The sequence below is a fragment of the Procambarus clarkii genome, chromosome 70 (genome assembly GCF_040958095.1).
Source record: "Procambarus clarkii isolate CNS0578487 chromosome 70, FALCON_Pclarkii_2.0, whole genome shotgun sequence".
Lineage (NCBI taxonomy): Eukaryota > Metazoa > Arthropoda > Malacostraca > Decapoda > Cambaridae > Procambarus > Procambarus clarkii.
Window position 1 is genome coordinate 28,964,274 of NC_091219.1, and position 22,272 is coordinate 28,986,545.

The 22,272-nt window shown below is 38.8% G+C and overlaps 1 protein-coding gene across 1 annotated transcript; it reads left to right on the forward strand.

Annotated features, from left to right (window-relative positions):
• Positions 1 to 2,261: 2,261 nt before the first annotated feature.
• Positions 2,262 to 16,023, forward strand: LOC123775334 (uncharacterized). The gene is made up of 5 exons (XM_069311853.1): positions 2,262 to 2,509; positions 5,466 to 5,596; positions 8,165 to 8,344; positions 10,187 to 10,779; positions 12,940 to 16,023. Exons 1-5 carry the CDS (start codon positions 2,431 to 2,433, stop codon positions 13,337 to 13,339), a joined length of 1,383 nt encoding a protein of 460 aa, XP_069167954.1. The 5' UTR covers positions 2,262 to 2,430; the 3' UTR covers positions 13,340 to 16,023.
• Positions 16,024 to 22,272: the final 6,249 nt, after the last annotated feature.

Genomic DNA, 22,272 nt, shown 5'->3' on the forward strand with positions numbered 1-22,272 from the left:
CCAGATTGGGCTACAAGTAGCGAATTGGGCTACTTTTGAGAGCCCCGCGCTTCCAAAATTTTCATTTCGCTACTTGCGAGTTTTTGGGCTAGTTTAAAAGCAAGTTAGGCTACTTTGGACTATTAATATTAAGACTCTCAATGATGATTATTTATGCTTTAATAATATAATGTGTACAAATCACAGCCGCGTCCAACAGCCTGATTGACTTACCCGACTGGTCCCAGACCGGCCCCCTGAGGACATTGATCCTAGGAACCTTCGAAAGAAAAAGTAACTGCAAGGCAAGGTAATCCTCCCCACGGGCCATAGATTTCCCAACCTTAATTGTTATTAATACTTCATCCCAAAAGCTACACCTGGTTCCACAGATCTTCATTAAGGGGAGAAGGTTATCTAGAAATTTACAGATTGATAAATGATGGGAAAGATCCCTTACAGTTAATACCAGTCCGTCTAATTACCACAAGCTTCACAAAGCTTATGTTAGTAATGAATAAATATGATATATTTACTCATTATAATGTTGGTGCTGAATGTACAACACGAGAAAACGTAATTTTAATCTGAAAAAGTATATTTTTATTAAGAAATTAGACGAAAATAAAGAGCTGGTGACGCCAAATAAAGTCGATGATCCAAGCGTCGGTTAGGTTTGGTTAGGTTTGGTTTGTTTAAGTTAGGTTAGGTTAGTTTAGGTTAGGTTAGGTTAGTTTAGGTTAGGTCAGCCTAACCTAACATATCATATTTATTCATTACTAACGTATTGCCAGGAAGCTTTCTGAAGCTTTGTGAAGCTTGTGTAGCTTGTGGTAATTAGACGGACCCGTTAATACCTTTGTCAGGAAGACGATGGTTGGCAAGGAGCGGTAGTGTAAAGCGGCTGTTAGATTAGAGGGATTCTTTAACAACTTATTTCCAAATAGCTTTTTCCTCTTGTGATAAATATGTTGCAAGGCAACTATTTTCAATGTACGCTGATCCCTCCAATAAGCTATATTTCACATGTCTCAAACCAATCCTAAATGATTGGATGAACTGAATGATTGGATTTGAAAGGATAAACTGACTTTATAAAAAAGATGAAGCAGATCAGTGTAGCCTTCACACTGTCTTAGAAAACTTCACTCTTGGAATACTCAGTTGTGTGTCTATGTATGTATTAACACGATGTACTGAACGGGGTGAGAATAGCTTGAGCTACCTCATCCCTTTGTGTGTTCATCCTCATCATGCAAAGCTTCATGCTAATTTGGACTACAATTCTATGTATCTGCCCCTGGAAAAAGTTGACTTTGGTTACGAATTTTCAACACTTCGGGTCACTAACAGACAAAACAATTTTATAACCCAGGAAAAGTTTCAAAATATTAAAGAAAGATGCGATAATTTTTCAATGAAAGCTTGCAAATAGCTTCTTTCTCGTATTCTAAGTAATGTTGAAACTTTAAAAAGGGTGAAAAATCTGTTACCTATCATATGCCTTAGCCACACACGGCCACCATTTTCAGAACTTCCATAAGTATTAGCTGACCAATCTAAGCTTAGTGAACTTGAAAGTCAGTGGCGCCTACTGTTAACCATTGACTGGTCCAACATTTGTGAGGGACAAATTCCAACATCTGGAGCGTCATTTTAGACCAAGACAATAACTGTCAAGAACGCTGCTGGCGATCCCATACTGATTGACCTCGCTGAGTTTGCATTGAAAATATACAGCTTACAAATCAGTAATGCCCTATTTTCAAGAGTAACGTCTGTGAAAACTAAACTGAGAAATCGAATGGGACTTGAGCTTTTGACATCAATCTTGAGAATCAAAACATATCTTGAAGAAAATGTAACTTGTTGCTCGTCATTTGAATCACTCATGTCAATGCTTAAATATGTCTGCAATATACAAGAACGAGGTTGTGGATGCAGATCAAGATCTTGATAATCTTCAACTGTAAAGACGTGGAAGGACTCCACACCCATTAGGCTTCAAACAGTAAATATTGGTAAGTTATCCTATTATCATATTGGTTAAATATATTAACTATATATTTCAGTTTATTTCTCAGTTTAGTGAAGCATAATGGGTGTATATATATATATATGTGCAGAGAAAATATTAATAAAACAATTAAAATCTTTAATGTACTCTATATATCAAAATAGATTACTTTAAAACCCGTATCAATCACTAAACAAAAAATTGGGCTACTCTTATGATACAAATTCGCTACTTTTAGAGCGTCAGCCCTCTACTTTCAGCAACTTGGCTCTGGCAACCTGGCGTGTTTAAAAGGCTGGCCACCAGACACTTGTCAACCACAACACACTGAGCCGCCCCGAGGGAAGGATTACGCTGCACCAGTAATACACTCTACTAGCCAACAGTACAAGTCCTCTCTTGCTACAGTAACGTTTAGTTGTGAGTGTTGGAAGATGTCAGTGATGGTGGTAGGTGTGAGGGCCGGGCGCGTGGTGTCAGCAGGAGCCAGACACAAGCACACACTCTCTGCAGGTAAGAACCTCTTATATCACCGTGTTGTTATCTGTTATAACTTACCTGTTCGTCCTTCTGTAAGTTGTGTATGTATAGGTGTGTCATTTGGCGTTATATCGTGCAAGGGGGACACAATGAGGTCATCCAAGGGTCGGTTAACACCAGCCTGACAACAAGAGAAGGTGACCCTGACCAACCTTGGGGACCGGATGAAGAGTCATTTTACATTACTCTGTATGATAAACACTGTGTGGTAGAAGAGTGGATTGTTTAGGTACAGATTGTTCTAGTGAGTCTAAATAGTTTAGTCTGAACTATGGTTGTACACTATATTAATGTCCTTGAGAGGAAGCAAGCAAGGTGAAGGTAATGGTCAGATCGTACACACGTTTCAACAAACTAAACTTATTTTGGTTGACTTCCCGGAGTCAGGGCCGGGAAGATTGATAGTTGAATCCATCATTTAACTTTCACTGAATGATGGGTCCTGATTCCAAGGTGTGTTTTATCAATTTGCTGCAAGGTAATGTTGTTAATTTGGTTGTCAAGATGATCATTGTTATTCCCACATGCAAGGTCTTGCATTTGTTTATATTAAAGAGCATTTGCCAGTCTTCTGATCATTTATGGAGATCGTGTAGGTCTCTTTGTGAGGCTTCAATATCATTTGTTGATATTGAATTGTATAAGTTAAGAATTAATTTTTCTGCAAGCACATAAAAGGTAGAATGTAAAAGTTACATGCACGACTTTGTAAAAATTAGAAAGCATGTACCTGATTTTTTTTGTTTTAAATGTTAAAAAAAATACAAATTATTGTATATGAATTATGTCACTGAAAATCTCTGTAGTAAATGTTCAAAGTTGTGGTCTTAAAACTATTCGGTAGCATTATGATCTCAATGTGTGCAAGAGAAGTGTTTACCTGTTTGCCGGAGAGCTAATGGCCTTGACAAGGACAGGAAGCCGGCAGCTTGTTCAAGGTCCTCGCCCCTTTTGCCTTTATCTTTTCCAGTTGTACTTTAAAAGCTAACATTTTTGTAGTTTTGGCATTTATGGCTTTGGTAGGTAGGTGGTTCCATGCCTTGATAACCCTGCAGGTGGAAAAAGCATCTCCCGTTCTCGGTCTTGCAGTGTGGCTTTTTGAGCTTGTAACCGCAACCCTTGTTCCTTGTTACATCTGACCTTTTGAAAAAAAAAATTTGCAGATCAACATCCTTCAAATTGTTCAGTATTTTAATCATCATGTCTCCAAGTATTTTAATCATCATGTTCATCCCTGGAAGACTTCAAGGTCTACCCTTGCTGTAAAATGGTTAACATTCACATTCTGTAATCCTTGTGGACCTGATAACAGCTTCTAAACTTCTTGCTGGCCTATTTCCCCCAACTGCTAGCAGTAAGATGAATTGAACACTTGTTCATTAAAGAGGTGGCCCGTCAATATACTGCATGAAATGGACAAGCAAATAACATAATAAAGAAAACTTGAACCAGCACTTGATCACTGATAACATAAATTGTAATAAAATTAATCACTGTATACCAGATCTAAAATTGTCACATTTATAACACCCAGCAAAATAATCTACTTGACTAGCTGACACATCCTGTCTCTCAAAACTAACCACTCCACTGGTGGAGTCACTCCCCCTTACTAACTTGGAGAGGCACTCCTATGCAATTTCGCCAACCTATTGTATTCTAACAAAACGGTAATCCTCACTAACTTGGTGACAAATACATTAATATGTTTATGATAATACTTCCTAAAAGAGTCAGGATTCTCGGCCTCTGTATGCACACAATGTGTAATTTATTTACTAGGCTTCTGGTATTTGTGTAGAAGCAGTTTAAACACCTGACATTGTTCCTAGGGGCATGTAAGATTGTTCCTGCATACTATTATTCCATACATACTATAGTTATTGTGCCTGCTTGTCGACAAATCTATAGGGTTAGGTCTGCCTGACTGGGTGAATCCTCTCCTCCATCCACTGTCATGATCACCTGCCCAATCCTTGTTTTTAACTTTGTCGGTACAGTACTGGCCTGTGTGTAACTCCTTTAGTTTGTCTCGGTTCTTTGTTCTTTTGCTGTTCAACTGTGAAGTCTGGGGATGTGTTTGGCCGAGAAGCTATTTGAACTGTAGGATAAAAATATAGGATGACATACTAGGAGAGGTACAGTAGCAAGATTCAAATTCTATGGGGCAATTTGGAAAATAGTACTGTATGGTAGGTACAATAAGAGTATAATGAATAGAAGAGTGGTATGAAAGGTGAAGAATATAATGAAAGTAGGAATGTTGTGGGGTAATATTCTACTCCCAGTTGTGACAAATGGAATTTATCCTTTCTTATGGATAGGGGTAGTGCTAAAGACTACAAGCTATGGTAATTATGATTTTGAGAATTGGCTGGTCTACCATAACCATGTGGCATGGTTATGGTAGTGAAATGGTATAACATGGTGTGGGGGGGGGGATGAATTGTGGAGCAAGTGAAGTGCAATACACCGTGGTGGTAAGAACATGGTAAAATACCTTAGGATCATTTACCAATGGTAAATAAGGGTGAAATATGGTAAAGGATCATACAGTAGGCAGACGACAGTTGCTTAGAAGGGAACAGTGGAAAGGTTTATGGAAAAAAAAAAAGGGCAGAGACCTTTAATAGAGTGAAAGGTTTGAGGAACTTCTGCTAGCATGCTCTAGCAGAAGTTCCTGGATAGGGTTTCGGGAATTCTTCTACTCCCCGAGCCAGGCCTGGGGCCAGGCTCTAGATGTGTGCAGCATTTATTAGTCGTGTTAAGCTTTAATGGGTCTGGCCAAAAATTGAACGAGTATGGCTTTAAGGGGACCACGACAATCCATTATATTTTCTAACATATACCCATCATATAAAAATGTTTGTGCAAAGAATGAGTGTCTATACATCTAGTGGGATGTAACACTGAAGATTTCCTTTACCAGAACAACAGCAGCAGCAACAGCAGCAACCACCACAGCAAAAGATGCATCAGGCAGCGAGTGGAATGACCAGTTTTCAACCATCACACATACCCATGCCAGCAAACGTAGAGGAGCTTCAGGCGTCGGAAAAGGTACAGTACGTTGAAGACATGGGAGAATTTAAGGGTGTCATTCAATTAACTCGACAGATGTGAGAAGTACTGTATTTATAAAGACTACCCTATAAAAAGGATTACAATAGTTAATAGTATAAAAGATTGGCTAGTTTCTTTCAGCCATGTATGATTTTATAATATTATTGAGAACTTTATAAAATAATCCACCTACTGAATTTCTTCTACAAAATGCACATTTCTAAATGAAAGAAATTTGAATTAAAGTTTATTGAATCGAGAATATATAAAAATATGCCCGGTAACCACCCAATTTTCACATTGAACATTTGACGGTACAGATTGACTTGCTAATTGGAGTTGTTCTGTATGTAATTTAAAAGGCATCTTTGCACAGGAACACACCCTATTGGCCTTTTTATACCCGTGTATCACTTCACAACATAAAGTACATTTGTGCTTGCCTATCAGTGCTTGGCTCTGACTACAAAGGGGATGCCCTGCCTACTAGCCTTCTTGTGCTGTACCTGTTGCATTATAGTTGAACTATTCTGACAATCGCATTCTTTGTCGAATCTGCTGTTAAAGTTGTGGATGGAGGTGGCTTCCACTTCATCTTCTCTCTGTGCATTTCACTTGTTGACAACCTGTATGAGTATTTCCATGCACTTTTTATTTTTGTTTTTTTTGTTTACCAGCTTAAACTTGTCCTCTAATGTATAGTTAGAAAGGCTTGCTACTTTCTCCTGATAATTACATAATTACCTTGTCCTATTTTTTCTCAATTTAAAGAGGCTATCATTGTTCACCTTGTTTATTCCCTTCAGTATCTTGTATGTTGTGATCATATCTCCTCTGTTTCTTTTGTCCTGGGTTATGAGGTAAAGCTCCTTCAACATATTCTAGCTTAAGCATCTTGGCTCTGGAACTAATCTTTTGCAAACCTTGGCACTTTTTAAATTTTAGTTTTATTTGACAAGGTGTGCATTTCAGGCCAATGCTGCATATTCCAGCAGCAAAAGCTGTGTAGATTGCTTTGAAATAGTCCTGATTTAGGTTTCTAAGCTACTTACTAGTGTTCACCAGCATCCCATATGCTACCAAAGCCACCCTACCTTTGTGTGCCTCTGGTGATATTGTTGGACTCAAATTATATCCTCTATCAAATCTTACTCCAATTCCTGTAGTTACTTCCCATTTATGGTTATAAACATCTTCTGGTCTTTCTCCTTTTCCCCATCCTCATTACCTTACACTTAGTGGGTTGAACTCCATCAACTACCAGTATGTTTTCCCACTCATGGAGTTTGTAAAGGTCCTGCAACATTTTGCAGTTCTCTATTTTTAAATTCCTCATTAGCTTTACAGAATCTGCAAATGGCAGCATGTATGAGCACACACACTCTTGGGTAGCTCATTAATACAAGTTAAGGAGAGTAGTGGTCCCAGGACCAAGCCTTGGGGGATCCTACTTATTATATTCCTCCTGCTTGAGACCTTGCCTCTTGACATTTTTGCCTTCTGTCCTTCAGGTACTCCCTTACTTTGTTTAGTACCTTCCCAATTACCCCAGCTGACATTTCCATCTTTTACACCAGTCTTTTGTGTGGAACAACATCAAATGCTTTTGACAGTTTAGGAAAATGCATTCTACCCAGATTACATCTTTCCTGGGTAGATTTCAAATTCAATCAGGTTTGCTAGGCATGACTTCCTCCTCCTCAGTCCATGCTGACATTTTGTTACTAAAAGTTTAGTCTTTCCAGGTGCTCACTATTCTCTTCTTGATTAGTCTCCAGCACTTTATATTTACTTGTTATTGACACTGGTCTGTAATTTAGTACCTCCTGTATGTCCCCGTTCTTGATGTGCTTTTCCTAATGCCTGAAAATTTGATTTGTAATATATAACATTTAATTACTGTACAACAGTCATTGTTTATTTGTATACCAATCATGTCACTTGAGGCCTAGTCCCACTTAACTAGAGTAAATGTCAAAAGTAGTAATAATTATTGTAACGTTTTGGTATAATGCAAGCCTAGCATTCCAAAGTATCATAAAGTCTTTGTTTTTCACTTGAGCAAACCTAATGACCAATCACTAAAATTTCATTCACATACCTACAAAGCCCATGAAGCTTGTATTAGTTTGACAACTACAGTATTAGTTGCCATTTAATTCTTCAGGTTACTTTTTCATTAGAAAGCCAACTCTCTCCTTACTCCTCTAATTCTCTTACTCCTGCTTTTATACTTCCACTTTTTATTCTCATATGAACCTTGCACATTGAACATTTTTCTCTCTTAACTTTTAACCTTCCATTCTCATGGTTTTAAACTTATTTCCTTTGCATTTAACGAGGACAGAAAATGCCTACTGCAATTTTTGTGCCCAGGCAGGTCAAAGCCCTAGGTTCAAGGGTAATTTTCCCATATGGAAAGGTATATGCTTTCTGATAATTTTATTATTCAACAATAAATTGTAGGAGAGGGGGAAAAATAGGTTTATGAATAACATAGGAACTGTGCTGTGCTGTAATTGAATAAAAGTACAGGTATTTGGTAATTTTCTTTCTCTTTTGCAGGCACGTTTCTCTCCTCGTCGCAACAGAGATGTTTCTTCACAGTTGAACCAAGTGGGCAGCTTGTTTAGCTCAGGGTTCATGGGCAACCAAGGGTCACAGAGTGCCTACAACCGTGGAACACTACCTGTTGACTCTCACGTTGATGTTTATGATGCCCGCATCACAGTTTCTTTGTCTTCGGTGAGTTTGATTTATAGCTAAAATAAGATCCTTATTGTATATAATAATCATTCCTTAGACACCACATAGAACTGAACCATGTAGTAAGTATTTATATTTTAAGTCCTTGTTTGAAAGTTTATTTTTGGGAAAGTTAAGAAAGTTATACACAACATAATGATGCAGTAAGGCATCTCTGTGAAGCTTTTTTTTGTTTTTTAATAAGTTATTTAAAATTCAAAAATATTTAAAGGATGAATACTACATGGTAAATTGGGCACCACTCCTCATTTCCTTAAATGTGAATATCCTTGTATTACTTTGGTACACCACAACCAGGCATATGCAAATGCCTTTGGGAAAAGACCTATTTGGATGCAGACGAGTCAAAAGATTTGGGTGGTACTGGTTTAACATTTTTTTTAATTTAATATTCATAAATGTTCATGTACATTTATTGTACTTTAGTTTAGCTAATGAGCCATGCTAATTTAGGTTATAAAAACTACATAGTGGGTATCCATTATCTATATGGTGTAATGGAATGATGAGCAGGTGAACTGCATATGGCTTGCTACACAATTCTTGTGACCTTTGAGAGCATAGTGTAACAGATATTCTGAGTGGCAAAATGTAAGCTCAGGAAAATAAAAAATACAATTAAACTAAGGTTTTCATACTGGTGATATGAAATGCCCAAGGGTAATTATTTATACTTGAGTGAAACATTAAGTATAAATGGTTAAGTATAGTGATACTTAACCTAAAAATGTGCATATGATGAATCCAGAAATGTGTCACAAAAAAATAAAATGCAGTTAGCCTGCAAAATTGGTCCTGGGTTCGATTCCTTGGCAGTGTGGTGTTTGGGCTCATTTTGGGAATTAGTGTTGGAGGTTGCATTCTGGGATATGTTAGTAGGGTTATATGGACTTTTACACAAGTCAAACGGGTTTCTGTTCCCAATAATGTTAAATGGTGATTTTCCCTTACATTATTTAATATTTTACCTAATTATTATTTGTCTTTTACCATCTCTTAACTTAAATATAGACACTTGTTTCACACTGGTTCTGGTTGGAATACCTCCCACTTGCACAAATTTTGCACAGCATTGCATATTGATCTTGACCCACAAAAATTTCTCTAGCTTCTCGTGCATATTTCACTTCATACACTTCTTTCTTCACATAATCAAATCACTTCAGTTTATCACCTTCCCTTCACCTCCATGTATGACTCGATGCCCACAAAAGGCATTTGAGAGGAACAAACTTGTCTCTGAACACACCCACCAAGACATCCACATTGCCATTTAAGCCTTGCACACCCCCACTTTCCAACCACTACTTTGCATCCATTCCCCACTTGAATGAAGCATGAAATACTTGTTGACCAAACAACATAATAGAAAGTGAAGGGATGACGACGTTTCGGTCCGTCCCGGACCATTCTCAAAGCGATTGTGATGAGGGAAGGAGGGAATGGCAATAAATAGGCGAGAGAGAGGCGAGAAGAAAATCTTAGAGGAAGAAAAAGAAAGGTAATGTGTAATAAAGGGGATAGGAATAGGAATGAGAAAGGGATCGTAAGAGAAAACATGGGACAGAAAAAGGAAAGAGAAAGATAAATGGAAGGGTATGCTTACGTTAGGTCATGTTTGTTAAAACGTTTCCTTCACCACCTTCCCTCATCACAATAGACTTGAGAATGGTCCAGGATGGACCGAAACGTCGTCGTCCCTTCACCTTCTATTGTGTGGTCTGGTCAACATACTTTATCCACGTTATTGTGACTCATCGCCTGCATAGAGAAAACTGTATTTTCATTCTGGTTTAATTAAATTTTTTTTTATCTTTTCAGGTGATGCAAACAAATGTCCCCAAGCCTTATGGAATTTCAGGGAAGGCCCCAGTTCATCTAAACATGCCTGGTGGTCAGTGGGCCCAGGATGACAAGTATGTCTCTGGTGACCTCCACGACCACCACCACTCTACCATCATCTTGAAGAAAAAACCAGGTACTGCCCTCATAACCTTTGGCAGTTTGGGACTCGGATCCCTCGTGAAGCGTGTTGCTCTGTTAAAACTGAGTGGACTTGATTATAGAGGTCTGGAGACTGTGTGTGGCAACAGTAGAATAGACTATTTAAACAGTCGACGGTTTTCTTCGTGTGCTAACAATGTGTGCGTCATATCTAATAAGAGTGCAGCATGTCACAGACTTGTGTGGGGTACAGGTTCACTGAGGCATGACAGACATTTTCATAAGTGTGAAGTGGTCAGCAACAAAGACAGTCTGTTGAATGATATCAAGACCAAAGACAGTCCCAATGTTCAGCTGACATCGAAACAGAAATTACAGCGTGCTGTAAAAGAATATGGAGCGACAGTTATTGTGTTTCATGTCGCAATTTCATTAGCCTCTCTGGGAATATGCTACTTGCTGGTATCTAGGTGAGATATGCATGTTTATTGGTACTCTTATAGCATGTAGCTTCTCGATTACATTTGCTTCATTCTGAATCATTTTTATTCAGTACTGTACACTATAAGAATTATGCTCTTATTAGATGTTTTATAAATTATACTGTAATTAGATCAAATAATGATTGCCTACAAAATTAATTTTATTAGTCATTGTTCCTAAAGATGGTGATCGTGGCTGCCTTTTAGGATAGGTCTTTTTGATAAAACTTGTTTAAGCTTGCTAGGGTTGTTAGAAAGGTCAGGGTGTCCCAGCATACACTATTGCATGATGACCCTTCTCTATCTTTTCGGAAGATGGAGAAGTGCCAATGTTTCGGTCTGTCCTGGATCATTATAAAGTTGTGTGAAACTTGCAGTGATGGAACCAGGATTCTTTCCAAACAGTCTGTTTAGTGTTGGCTTAGCTCGGTGAACCTATACCACTTTATGGCACTGTTTACATCCTAAAAACCAAAGTACTTGGTGTCATAACCTGTTCTGTGTACCCATATGTTGTACCCTGGTTGAGTGGTGGCAACTGTTGTCTTTCTTGTTATGTATCCTGACAAGTTAGGTGAGAGATTGCCTTTGCACCCAGGCCTCATCTTCTTCGGTGAAGGGCACAAGATTTATCTTGCAGACAGTTTTTCATTTCGGTGCTTGACAAAAAGGGTGAAGCACATTACAAACCTCCAAGACTGTGCTGCAGGTAGTATGTCCTGTTGCTTTGCAATGTGTAGCAGCACCTTGGAACTGTGTAGTGCTCTTCCTGGGCAGTAGGCTTTCATGGCATTTTACTGTGTTCTGGTGCTTTATAGTGCATCTTGGAAACTCTCGTTACTTTTTTTTTTTTTTTTCTCCTGCATTTCTGCAAGTTTTGTGTTTTCTTTCATTGGCTGGCTCTCTGCTGGTGCCTTCCTTCCCATCTCCCCTTCTTTTTTTCCTATGTCCCTAGTATTGTGGTGTTGGGCACTGGACATAGGTTCTCTTCTGGCCTCTTATAATTTGGTCCTCCCCTCTGTTCCCATTTGTTGCGTGTCGTGTGCATTACTGGATGACCTCTTTTGAATCTTGGCTTGTGTTGGTGGTAGAAACCTTATTTTAGTAACCATTTGACTTGAGTATTCAGTGTGGATCTGTTGGAATTTGAACGAAACTGCAAATTTGTGCATGCAAGTGTGTGCGCGCCCCAGTCTGTGTATCCCCATTCCATGAGGACGGTGCTGTGCATCATCTTGGATTGACTATGTACCAATGGGTGTCACGTTCAGTTTTCTCTGTTCCAGATTCTTCTCTTGGCCCTCCTTGGTGTCCCAACTTGGTTCCCTTCCTTGTCTTTTTCCTCGCTTAGGATTTTGGGTGTCTGTATCTTATGGCTTCCTGGGCAGTTTTCTGATCCTAGTGTTGTTTCTTGGCCAAATTGATTCACAGTACTATAGGGGAGTATGTTTTCATAGGTCTCTCTCTCTCTCTCTCTCTCTCTCTCTCTCTCTCTCTCAATGAGAAGACTTTGTTCAGGCTTGATGCGTTCAGTTACAACCATGAACAGTTATCTTCAGGCTTCTCAGAGTACAGTACTGTACTACTTTTGAGCTCTTCCTGATACATTCTGATGACATGTGGCATTGTGTAAAAGGAATCCTTATGGGTGACACACACACATTGGTTGAATTTTAGTGTAATGTTATGAAGTGAAGCTAAAGAATTTGATTTTATTTCAGTTTGTAAAGATATTGGTAAAAAAAAAAGATTCCATGTATAGCATCAGTAAAACCACTTGTTCACCATCTACTTTAAAATAGTCTGTTAGCCGAGTTGTTGGTTCAGTGTGGTTCCACTGGCACACTGCTGCTTAGTGCTATATAAAATACATTGTGTACAAGATTGTGTGTAATATTTTCTGACAGGCTACAACAGCAGAATTTAGAATGAATTAAAATTCTTAATATACTTGATGTACAGTATTTTCTCCATTTTTTTTTTCCTTGTACTCCATACTTCAAAGCATAGACTTAGTCTGCCTTTCGTGCAAAATCTATTGTGTTAGAACATGTTAACGGTGGAGCTAGGCTGGGTGGCAGCTGTTTGTACTAGTCTTGACCTTAATATTGGACCTGTTTATTTAATTTATTTTTTCTTTATTTTCAGTGGAGTAGATATGACGGGGTTGATAAAGAGTTTAGGCATCAACATAGGAAGGGTGACCGAGGGAGCTGCTGCTGCTGTGGGTAGTGAAACTTCAGCCTACATAGCAACTGCACCAGAGGAAGCTCTTGGCGAGGTTGCAGCCACAGAAAGTCTTCAACGGGGAGACGTGGCAGAGGCTGTTGCCGCTGAAGTAGCTGGTAGTGCTAACAGTGTAGAAGTAAGTGCCGTAGATTTGAACACTGTGAGAGCAGCAGGGGCTGCCACATTTGTAGTGGCATATGCTGTGCATAAGGTGTTTGCTCCAGCACGTATAGCTATAACACTTACCGCCACTCCTTTTATTGTTAGACATCTACGAAAAATTGGATTTTTGAAACCACCCAAACCTAAAGCAAGTTAAGGCTTTAAAATTATAAATGCTGTTAAAAGCATTGGAATAATTCTTAATATTAATTTTTAGATTGAAATGGTCATTATTCTGATGAATTAGTGGGATATACAAAATATTGGCAAATTCTGTAGTCCTAAAATTGTAACAGTTGTAAACCTAATTTGCTCAAAAGATTTGCACATTAAATCCAAGGCTTATTGTCTCTTTTTCATTAAAATAAGCCTTCATTACTTAATACACATGTTGGCTTGCAGTACTATATAGGGTTTGTAATTTATAATTTTATATCAAACGTTCTCTTGAAGACATTTAGTGCTTGGTGATGGCTTGTAGCCTCTTGTTGCACAGAGGTCTGTTGAATGAACTTTAGTGTGTACTAAATTGGGACCATGTTCAGAAGTTTCTGATGATTTGAATGTTTATTTTTTGATCTCTGCTTCTGTGGGTGAGCACAGTTGTGTAATTTTAGCAAAGATTTATAATTTAAGCAATTAAATTAAAATACTGTACTGTAATTATGAATTGTTTTATTTTGGTTACGAATGATTTCAGGGTTGTGCTGCAGTGTGGTTGTTTCTTTGATGCTATATAATACATGTAATACTGTACTATAATGAATGAATGAGAGAGATATTTACAGTGTATATAGTTTTTTATTTAAAATGTTAAACCTTTTCACTATTACACAGCTTTTTTGTTTCTTGCTCAAGAGCCAATGCTTTTCAACCTGATGAAATTGAGAAAGGGGTAAATTTGTGATTGGCTTTGAGCAAATCTGTGATGTATATAGCTCTAAATGTGGTACTTTTTGCTCTTTACACTTCTGCTGCTGCTGTACAGAGTAGACAGTGGGAGGCTGTATCGACTAGATTGACAGTCGCATAAGATTAGTGTATGAATAGCATGTGGGAGGCACACAAAAACTCTAAAGTGATGTCTCTAAGATCTTATGGTGGGGCATTCACTACTGTCAAAAATTTTACTTTACCATAATATTTATCACATGAATCCATTGGACTTGACAAAACTCCATGAATCTGTATGGTACTGTGCTGGAACAAAGGTGGACTACTTTAAGAACAAATTTGAAAAGTTGTTGAAAGAAGTACTGGACCAACTGGGCTGTAGTGGATATATGGACCTATGGGCAGCTGCAAGCAACAGCCTGTTGGACCAAGTTATCACAAGTAGAGCCTAGTTTCATGCCGGGCTCGGGTAGTAGAACTCCTTCCGAGACCCCTCTCCATATCTTGCTGCCATAGTACTATACTCAAGAGCACGTCACTCTTCTTTATTGAGAGGTAGTTTGTACCCCATACTCGTCCTGCGATTGATAACACAAAGGTACAGTGTTAAACAGCCTGAATGGTTCCTGATCAGGTTTTTGAAGGCTACACAAACATTAGCCAGCCATGCACATGTTGACAATGTTACCCTCTTGATGTTTGTGTATTGCCATACACTGCAGGGTCCAGCAAGTTCAGCAGAACTTCGGTTTCAACTCTTGACCATGTCGTAGCTCAGTCAATTAAGGCAGCGTCTGGGATGCTCCCAGACACAGGTTCGAATCCTCGTCACGGCCCTTGTTGATTTGTTCAGAAAGGGATATGTTTGTAATATACCGTATATACAGTATCTACCCGACTTAGGTACCTTCCATTTAGCACTCCCTGCTGGACTTGACAGCTGGTTTTGATAACTATTTGGAGTTAACATCTCATTTACTGAAGCTTCCAATAGAGGTGGAATAAGATTGCTCTTTGAATTTACTAAGCTTGCCCACTAAGTAAACAAGTGGCTGTTATTGGGTTGTTGTGGTACAACTTCATTTAAGTCGATGCTTTCCACCATGTTTTTGTGGAGTGTACTTGTCTAGTTGTGCTTGCAGGGGTTATACTTGTTTCGGCTCTTTGGTCCTGCCTCTTAACTGTTAAACACATGGTGTCCAGATTCCCAAGCCTACTGGGATCTCTCATAACTACATTTGAAACTGTGTATGGAGTCAGCCTCCAGCGCATCACTGCCTAATGCATTCGATCTGTTAACTACCTTGACACTGAAATTCTTTCTAAAGTCTTTGTGGCTCATTTGGGTAAGTTTTGGTACTAAGTTTCCACCTGTGTACCCTCCCCCCCTTGTTAGTGTTCCACCCATGCTAAATAGTTTTTGTTCACCCTGTCAATTCCTCTGAAAACTGTGGGAAATGTGTGTGGGAATGTATTTCTCTGGAGTGACTGGGAATGTACCAGTCTCTTATGTGGGAGGGATGAATGAATGTGTGTGTGTGTAAGCGAGAGGGAAAACGTGTGCCTGTGATATGGACGAGCGGTGTGTGGGAATGAGTGAATTTATCATTTTCCTTAATGTTTTGAGAGCCCAAGAGTTACTTGATTATATTTAACACAGCATTTGCAACTTTCCTGCTTTAGGAAGTAGGGTATAGCTCCATACAGATACCTAAATTAGGTGAATACCTAATTTAAAGATTGACATTAATGGTGTGTGTGTGTGTGTGTGTGTGTGTGTGTGTGTGTGTGTGTGTGTGTGTGTGTGCACTTGTGTGCTTGTTGACCATTTATATACAGTATATAATAGACCAAAGTGTCCAAATTTTCAGTGAAGGTGCTGTTGAGGTTATACTTATAAGCTGTATATATGTGTGTGAAATTTTACAATAAAACTACTGTATATTATTTTCCTTGATCATTTTCCTCCACTGTACTTACATGGCACTCAACCCTCTCATGAGCAGTCATGATGTGTGGTGAAGGGAGGAGGCTAGCATACTACACATATGTGATCCACATGGCAATAGTGGCTTTTGAAAATTTTCTGCTCTTGTCAGGCCGATCGTATTTCGTGCACGGACACACACACAATCTCTTCCCCTTTGTCTGCCAAGGTGCTATAGCTCCTGTGGGCATAAATTTTATCTGATGCAGGAAAGGGGTATACATTAGAGACTTGCTCAAATGAACCTGGCTGATTGTAGTGTCAAGGTTAAACGGGTATTGAGAAGTTGGCAACCCTGTTGGTCCTTGGCATATTATCAAAATGTAAATGGGGACCTGCATGCATTCTCCCTGGGGTTTAGTCTGCCATATTTGTGCTCCATACTTGGTGGGGATCTATAGTGGAATCATTGGTTGATTCGTGCTTACACCTCCTTCGCCCTTCGGTTTGTGTGGTGGGATACTAGGTCCTCTAGTCTACTCCTTTAAACCCAATCCAGGTACAAGAGCTTGTACTGTACCTTGTACTGTACTGGGTTTGTTCTAGGAGGGCATTCTACTCCCAATGTCCAGGATGGGGCTAAGGCTCAACTTGTGATAGTTTGGTCTAATGGACTGTTACTTGATGGACTCCTCTGTAAGGGAAGCAAGTATTGAGTAGTACTCAAGATGGAACAAAACAGTGATTTGAATAGTATGAGCATTAGGATGGGATTCCTGGATTTGAAGGTTTTTATTATCCATCCCATCAATTTTCTAGCTGATGCAATATTTGCTTGATTATATTCACTAAATGTCAGGTTGCCAGGCATCACCAATCCCAGATCCTGTACATGTTGCTTTCCTCCTATGAGTTGATCTGATTGTCTTATACCCTGTATTTCATTTAACATCAATTTTTCTGTACCAAAGTACCTGGAATTTATCACTTAACCCTTAAACCGTGCAAATCATATATATATGATTTCGGTGACAAAATCGAAACCGCTCATGTCATGTACAGTATATAAGATTTCGTGTCTAGCGCTATAACTTAAATGCCCCGCTTGGGATAGGGGCAGGTATAGTGCAGCCACAACTGATAGTTGCCAGATGCCACCTAGAAAAAAAATCCAGGCCAACATTCTTGGGTGTGAGTACTTCAGTATTGAGCCAGCCACCAAGGCTGACGCACACAGCATGAGCTCGCAGCGGTCCGTCTAATTACCAAAAACTAGCACATGCTACACACGCTTCAGAAAACTTCCTGGCAATACGTTAGTAATGAATAAATATGATATATTTACTTATTACAATGTTGGTGCTGAACATACAACATGAAAAAACAATTTTAATCTGAAAAAGTATCTTTTTATAAAGAAATTAGACGAAAATAAAGAGCAGGTGACGCCAAATCAAGTCTACGATCCAAGCGTCAATGTTGTGGAGCGACTTATCCAAGACAGATTCTTGCCTGGAGAGCGTTTGCTGGCATATCAGCCTCTTGTACACACGTCGTCACAAATTGAAATAATGGTATAAACTACAATAATGCATAGTTACAATAATATTTAGCATAAATAGCCAGAAAATATTGAAATTGTATTGAAAAATAGGTGTCTGGAAGTGAAATTAACTCCATGGGACAATAGTTTTGTTATATAGATGCTGATGATTATTCGCTGGTATGCGTTCGCTATACATGGACTCGCTCTAGGTGTGTGTGTAGTGTGATATACATTCAATAACATCATTATAGGGGGTAAATATGTCATATATCTTCATTACTTGTGTAATGCTAGAAGGCCGGAGTAGCACTAGATAACTATGGATATAGCTTTGGGTAAATACATGGACCCGCTCTGGGTGTGTGGAGAGCTACACACCAGCAAATCAATTGTCTAATTAACATGCATATATATGCTAATTAACCTTCAAGATTTATATGTCAGAAGAAAGGCAGAGATGTAGACATTACTGTAGCTACATTTCAAGTAATATATATAATTTATGTGAAAGGCATTATATTTTTAAATAAATAATACTACATAATCGCCGGTATCCGGACACATGAACACTACATTCAATGCCATCATTATAGTCGGTAAATATGTCATATTTCATCAATACTTGTGTAATGCAAGGAGGTTTTATCTTTTTTAAAGATAAATATTTCAACTTTAAATATATTTTCAAATATTTGTCATTAAAGTATATATTCTGAAAAATAATCATGTATTTTATTTACCCCAAAGTAGAGCACGCATATCATAGTGTCATATCCTGTGATTAGTAATTTATTTTGCACCCCATACTCATTCCTTGTAGATTTACATTCACTCCTTGCTGGATAAATTCAAGATCTTTTGAGTACATGAAAATATGTTTTAGAATTAAAGTATTCAATTGAAATTAGTAGCGTATAGCTAGCTCTAAGCAGAACTACTACTGTACCAGTAACCAGTAAAACATTTTAATTAACATTTCAGATCAGGTAAGAATTGAGACCACAAAAATCCAGTAGCATTTCTATCACATTCGTCTATAGTTGAACCATTAAGAATGTCTCTTAAATGTTACCCAAGCACACATGTTTGTGGAGACTAAAGTTATTATCAATATAAAGCAACAAGGCCAGATGGGTTTATTGCACCATATATGACAGAGGACTTTCTAAGTGAGCAGAAAGACATCAGATTAGTGATGTGAAAGGAATTAGATTCTCTTGAATCTTTATCCTGGGAATGTGTGTGTGTAATACTAGATAAGAGAGAAAATTAGGTCTGGAGTCAGTACATTAGACAGCAGAGGGTTAGAAAGGCGGAATCCAAGAGCTAACAGCTTTAGCCTATGGATACAAATAGCAAATACACAAACAATTCATTTCATGAGGATCCTGGGGATCCTGTAAATTACTATCCTCCCTTCTCATCCAATATTGTTCTTCCGAAGAAATTACTATCTATTTGTTTGTGTTATATACAAGAAGGTACATTGGATTTGTCAGAGTACATAACAGTGGTGTTCTTACAATTATTGTAAAGCCACATAGTTTTGGGCAAGTGCTTAATCTATCAGGGGGGGGGGGGCGGCCGTCTGACGCCCCCCTTTCCCGGCAATTAAATGTTAATTGTCCCTGTCTCCTGTCATGTCTTGTGGTGGTAAAGGCAGACTAAACCTTGAGAATAATGCCAAGATTATTCTCACGGCTCAAGAAATACTGTTACTGAGGTAATGATTGAACTTACAGAGTATTGGGGGATAGAATTTAAGAGATAAAAGAAGCTTCAGCGATTAGACAAATGAGAGGCGAGGGGACTAAGGAATTAATCCTCTCAAGGTGTGAAGAAATTAATAATGGATGTGAAAGCATAATGTTCTAATGGTACAAAGCATGATGTCTTTCAAGAATGTATTTCATTGCTAAAGAAACACTTAGCACCAACATGGGAGGAATGCTAAGTAGATGTAGTCATTTTTCCCTCTGTGTTCCCGACTCTTAACTTTGCTGCTGTTGGCCAATTCATTGATTTAATCGCCTTGTTCGATTATTCGAACAAGTTCGAATTCGATAATTCTTGTTCAATAATTCATCGCCTTGTCCACATCCTCCACATTTTAAGTCATTGAGAAGCAATATCGCCTTAGTCAAAGATTCCCAACTTTTTTAAATTTCCTCTTGCTCAGCACTTGTACACCATCTAGTCCCAACAAAGGTAACTATTCCTAACAATGTCGTCCCAAAATGTTGACCAAACCAAACAAAAGAATTTGAAGGGACGACGACGTTTCGATCCGTCCTGGATCATTATCAAGTCGATTGTCAATCGATTTACATTATCAAGATAATCGACTTGATCATGGTCCAGGACGGACCGAAACGTCGTCGTCTCTTCAAATTCTAGTGTGTGGTTTGGTCAATATTTTTCAGCCACGTTATTGTGACTCATCGTCTGCATGTCTTTCCAATTCTATTTTGGTAAACCATTTTTCCTCAGCTTCTCCGTCAACATTTTCCACAACACGGGGTTGAACACTGCCATCATTAGTGGATAGTTCATTTTCCTGAGACTTTTCCATCTGTGGTACGCCATCCTCTTTTTCATTTTCTTCCCCCTCCGTTTCTTTCCCCACTTCATTCCCCACTTTACTCCCCACTATACTCCCCACTTTATTCCCCACTTCACACCCCACTGCACTCCCCACTACACTCCCCAATACACCCGATCTGTTTGCCATAGCTAATTTTTCTAGAGTTTCAATCCTCTTGTCAACTTTCTGAGGTATTCCAAGATCTGTGTACCGACCGCAGAATCCCCGACGCTGCCCTACACCATGCAAGTCTATGTTGGTGGGGAAGAGGACAGGTTGACTAGTTTAGCAGTTACCAGAGAGGAGGTATTAAACAAATAGTGAAGCTCAAGCCAAACAAATCCCCAGGGCCGGACAAAGTGCTTGCAAGGATGCTTAAAGAATGCAAAGAGGAGCTTTGCAAGCCGAGCAGCACCGCTCCTGTGCCAGGTCTTTCTTTCCTTTCCACTACGGGCTCGCCATAGCCCGTGCTACTTGCCCCGCTCCTGTGCCAAGTAACTTGGAACTTGTTCCGAGTAGCTGAATCTATAACAACAACAACTTTGCGAGCCGTTGTCTACCATATTTAGATATATGATAGATAGGTTAAGTCAGACTAGGAAAATGTTGTAAGTGGAGTGCCTGAAGGCTCTGCCCTTGGACCTGTTATTCATAATATATATATAAATGATTTAGATTCAGGTTTGAGCAGCAATATTTGCAAATTTGCCGATTATATAAAAATCAGGAGTGAAATGAATACGGAAAAAAAACATTATTACTTCAAGACGATCTAAATAGGATTTTGAAATGGTCAGGTGTTGAGATTATGAGATATTTGAGATATATACAAGAGTTGTTACATTCTTGTACATCCCTTTTAATCCCGCCGGTACATCCCTTTTAATCCCGCCGAAGCCGTAAATGCCAAAACTCTGTTAACTTTTAAAGTACAGCTGAAAAAGATCATCAAGGTAAATGAGGGGGGGATCTTCGACAAGCCGCCGGCTTCTTGTTCTCCTCGTCGAAGCCAATATTAGTAGTCGCTCTCAGGTAAACACTGAATTAACGTGAATAACTATAGTCTGCCTTAAAGAGATTAGTGAGAGAAAACGAGGTGCTAATAGTATAACTAAATTATATGTCTTGGAACATCTACATAGATAATAAAATTAATATAAATTAACAAAACGAACACAGGCCCCCACGCCCTGTCCTGCCATACCCAGTGTAATCCTTTCTTAATGACCCACAGTTTTGCAAGTTGCGAAACGCTGCAATATCGCTCTTGACTCAAAGTTATTATTAATTCAATATTTAATTATTATTAAAGAAAACCTGTTAGCGCTTAATAGCTCATTAACTGTTTAATAAATGAAAACTAAACTGCCTTGATTGAGGAAAGATGTACAGGTTTCGTAAGTGGATACTGGTGTTTGATGAATCCTGGCCACCACATACAGTGTTCTCCCGTCGTTTGATTAATTAATGTTTCTAGCGTTTCTGCCCGTAACGCTATGCGTGATAGTGGCTTTACAAGAATGTAAAAACATCAATGCTATGTACTCTCATAAACCCAGTGTACCTTCCTGTATATAAATAAATAACAGTGGCTTATAAAGCCAGAAATAAATGGCTTCTCTAACGATTATGTTGAAGACGTCATAAGAAGGAAGGAGAAACGCCATGCAACCTCTGAAGAGTCAACCAACACAACACTTGTACCCTCCTATTAGACTGTTTTACAGGAACTTCTTTTCGACGGCTCATAAAATGGAGGAAAGTGTCCTGAAAGATATTATTAATAGGAACGTTATCCCTAAAGACAAAAATCAGAAGATACAATTGACAATTTACTACAAAAACAAGAAAACGGCCAACCTACTCATGCAAAACTCTCCAGACACCAAACAGAACGCCTTGAAAGAAACCAACGTCGACTCTGCCTTCACATGCCCACTTGGGGACTGTCAGCCCCAAAGATCTTAGTATATAGACAAGACAACAACGTCTCTTTCTAGGCGATTAACAATGCACAAACAACAGGGCTCCATCAAGGAACATATAATCTCCTCTCTTAACCAGACCATCACCAGAGAAATCTTAACAAGCAACACAGAAATCATCGATAGGTACAGCGATAGCAGGAGACTCGACATC

Bases quoted from the DNA above. Each gene is read 5' to 3' on its own strand.
- LOC123775334 (XM_069311853.1), top strand. From the start codon at position 2,431: ATGTCAGTGATGGTGGTAGGTGTGAGGGCCGGGCGCGTGGTGTCAGCA. The intron at 5,597-8,164 runs GTACAGTACGTT...TCTCTTTTGCAG, and splicing joins AGCTTCAGGCGTCGGAAAAG to GCACGTTTCTCTCCTCGTCG. The intron at 8,345-10,186 runs GTGAGTTTGATT...TTATCTTTTCAG, and splicing joins TCACAGTTTCTTTGTCTTCG to GTGATGCAAACAAATGTCCC.